General features: G+C 46.8%; 1 protein-coding gene across 1 annotated transcript; it reads left to right on the top strand.

Moving 5' to 3' along the window:
• Nucleotides 1-473: 473 nt before the first annotated feature.
• Nucleotides 474-2,680, top strand: LOC124777194 (cuticle protein 18.6-like). Its single transcript, XM_047252508.1, has 2 exons — nt 474-501; nt 1,979-2,680. The coding sequence occupies exons 1-2, from the start codon at nt 490-492 to the stop codon at nt 2,588-2,590; spliced, it is 624 nt and encodes a 207-aa protein (XP_047108464.1). The 5' UTR covers nt 474-489; the 3' UTR covers nt 2,591-2,680.
• Nucleotides 2,681-2,918: the final 238 nt, after the last annotated feature.

The following is a 2,918-nucleotide window of genomic DNA, read 5'->3' as shown; positions in this document are numbered from 1 at the left end:
GAAGCTTCCCGGCAGATTAAAAAATATTTGAGCTAGTGGAGGAAATAAAACTGTGAGGAGGGATGCCGAGTCATGATTGGGTAGCTCAGTAGGTAGAGCACTAACCCACAAAGGTCAAGGATGGGTTCGATTCCCAGTCCATCATTCAGTTTTAATCTTGCAGGGAGTTTCATATCAACACACACTCTGCTGCAGAGCGAAAATTCATTCTGTAAATTAACATATTGTTAAAAATGTAAGGAGTATATATTTCATCAATCACTGGCGAAAGTTCCGCGCCTTGCTTTGAGAACTGTGCCACCCAGAGACATAGGTCTGTTATTGAAAGTATTCGGGCGAAAAGTGCAAAGGGGCACCCCGGGTTTTGTTCGGTGAACGGCTGAAACCTTTGACGGCCAATCACGGGACAGCGTGGGACAAGGTGGGGCTATATAAGCGCCAGCGGGCGCAGTGACAGGACAGAGACAGCGAGCGACACAACACAGCAGCATGGCCAGCAAGGTGAGACCACGCCCAGCTTTCTCTCGCGTTCCTCCACTGCGGGAACTGACTAACCAAAAGGCAGCCACCGCCAGAATCTCAATGACTGACTCAGGAGCTGCCCGCGGACGGTCCGCGTCTCTGTCCCGTCTGTCGTGCTGCGACATGTCTATAAGTTCTCAGTTTATATTTAATGCACGCACCACAACACGTAGGAGACACGTAACTTTCCCTTGAATAACAGGCTAGGTAGGACATAGGTTTGTCAGGCTGATCCAAGAAAACAAAGTTTTTCTCCTTAATGAAATTCGGAGTCTTTGCAGTTGGTGTTAAAGATAGTAACGTAAGAATGCTGCAAGTGCATCATGTGCAAGATCACAACTTCAGAACATAACGGTGTTCGCAGAACAGTAAAATGATTGCAATCGACCCGTGAAGCTCCATACCGAACGCGTCACTTACTGCAAGATACGTCGCACTCCGGATTTGTTTTAAAATAAACAGCTTGAAGAATTATTTGTAACGATTCCTAAAAACCTTTCCACTCGGTTTAATCCCGTTCAAGAATGACAGAGTGGGTTAGAATGAAGAAGCGACAAAAATTCAAGGTTGGGTTTAACTCCTTTTGTTCAGTTTCTGTGAAAGAGCTAGTGTTACACGGGTATTATCACATTCTTGAACAAGCCAAAACTACATTACACTTAGTCAGTATATTATGCGTGTAAATGCAGCACATGAAACAAGCGTCTGTATTGCCACTCTTCTGACTTAGATACACGTAATTTACGTTCATACATACGCAAAAGGTAACAGTAATTAACAGGTAGCTCACTTGTAAATCTTATTTGCTTTGTGCCATAACGAATGCATTTTACTCGGTTCCCACAGCTGATACTGCAACACAGCTACAAAAAAAAAGTGAGACAGGGTTTGAAAACTTGCAAGTAACCTGTCCACAGCAAAATTTGAGACAAAGACTTTGCTTACATATTAAACAGGAGTGAATATTTTTTTTTTTGTTGATCATTTTGTTTGTTGCTCTCTCAGATTTTTTGTCGAGTTGTTCTTGTTATCACACTTTTATTCCAGTATGCCTACATATTTTCGTTCTGTACCACCGAAATAGAATTGTCAAAATGATTAAGATTATTATAAAAAGAAGGTACTGTAAAATATAAAGGACTTGGAATTTAAGGGAGTGAGGTTCAAATCCCTTTTCAGAGAAACTCATTTAAATTTTTCATAATTTTCTTAAATGATTTTGGGCGAATGCTGGAAGTGTATAGTAAATTTCCTTCCCAGTATTTCTCCTACCGTGCCTATAGCGATCTTGATGCTGTAGTGACAGTAAAATCTAATCTTCCTCCTACTGCAAACGATTTACATAACACAATTTTGAACTGTACAACTTCAGCCTCTACAATTTTGCTTGATACGACACAAATGAGATATTGGTAGGTATAGACAAAAAATTACTATGATCACTTTGTTTGTGCAGCTCATTTTCTTCGCCGTGGTGGTGGCGGCAGCACACGCCGGCTACCTGGGCTCCCCCGCCGTCTACGCCCCCGGTGCACCTCTCGCTGCCCGAGCCTACGCCGCCCCCGCCTACGCCGCCCCCGCCTACGCCGCCCCCATCGCTCGTTACGCCGCCCCCGTCGCTAGGGCCTACGCAGCCCCTGTCGCCAGGGCCTACGCCCCAGCTGTCGCCGCCGCCCCCGCCGCCGTCGCTGCCGAGTACGACCCGCACCCCGAGTACAGCTTTGCGTACAACGTGCAGGACGCCCTCACCGGTGACTCCAAGACCCAGCACGAGAGCCGTAGCGGAGACGTCGTCCAGGGTAGCTACAGCCTGGCCGAACCCGACGGCTCCATCCGCACCGTCGACTACACTGCCGACCCCGTCAACGGCTTCAACGCCGTCGTGCACAAGGAGGCCGGCGCCCACCCCGCCGCCGCCGCCCCTGTCGCCGTCGCCCACGCCCCCGTTGCCGTCGCCGCCCCCGCCAGGGCTTACGCCGCTCCCATCGCCAGGGCTGCCTACGCCGCCCCCCTCGCTAGGGCTGCGTATGCCCCTGCTCTGGCCTATGGTGGTGCCTACCACGGTTGATTTCTGATATGATTATGTTCCTTCGCTGTCATTTTGTACATATGTATGTAGTCATAACTGCACTTCAATACATACACATTAATAACTAATCAGTTTTGTTTTTTATAGTTTTTAGTATCCCTTTTTCCTTCCTACCTTCTCAGATACACAAATTCTCAATGTATACATATATTTGATCCTTGCCTTTCGAATTATAATTTATAACAAAACTGAAGATACGAAGGCCACAAAGTAATTAAAGACATTGGCTGCGAATGGAAATTGATTTAAATCAATGGGGAAAGTTGAAAATTCGTGCCGGTCCGGGATTCGATCCGGATCTCCTGCT

The sequence above is a fragment of the Schistocerca piceifrons genome, chromosome 2, assembly GCF_021461385.2.
Source record: "Schistocerca piceifrons isolate TAMUIC-IGC-003096 chromosome 2, iqSchPice1.1, whole genome shotgun sequence".
NCBI lineage: Eukaryota > Metazoa > Arthropoda > Insecta > Orthoptera > Acrididae > Schistocerca > Schistocerca piceifrons.
Note: the sequence above shows the minus strand (reverse complement) of the source record. Positions and strands in the feature narration are given on the sequence as shown.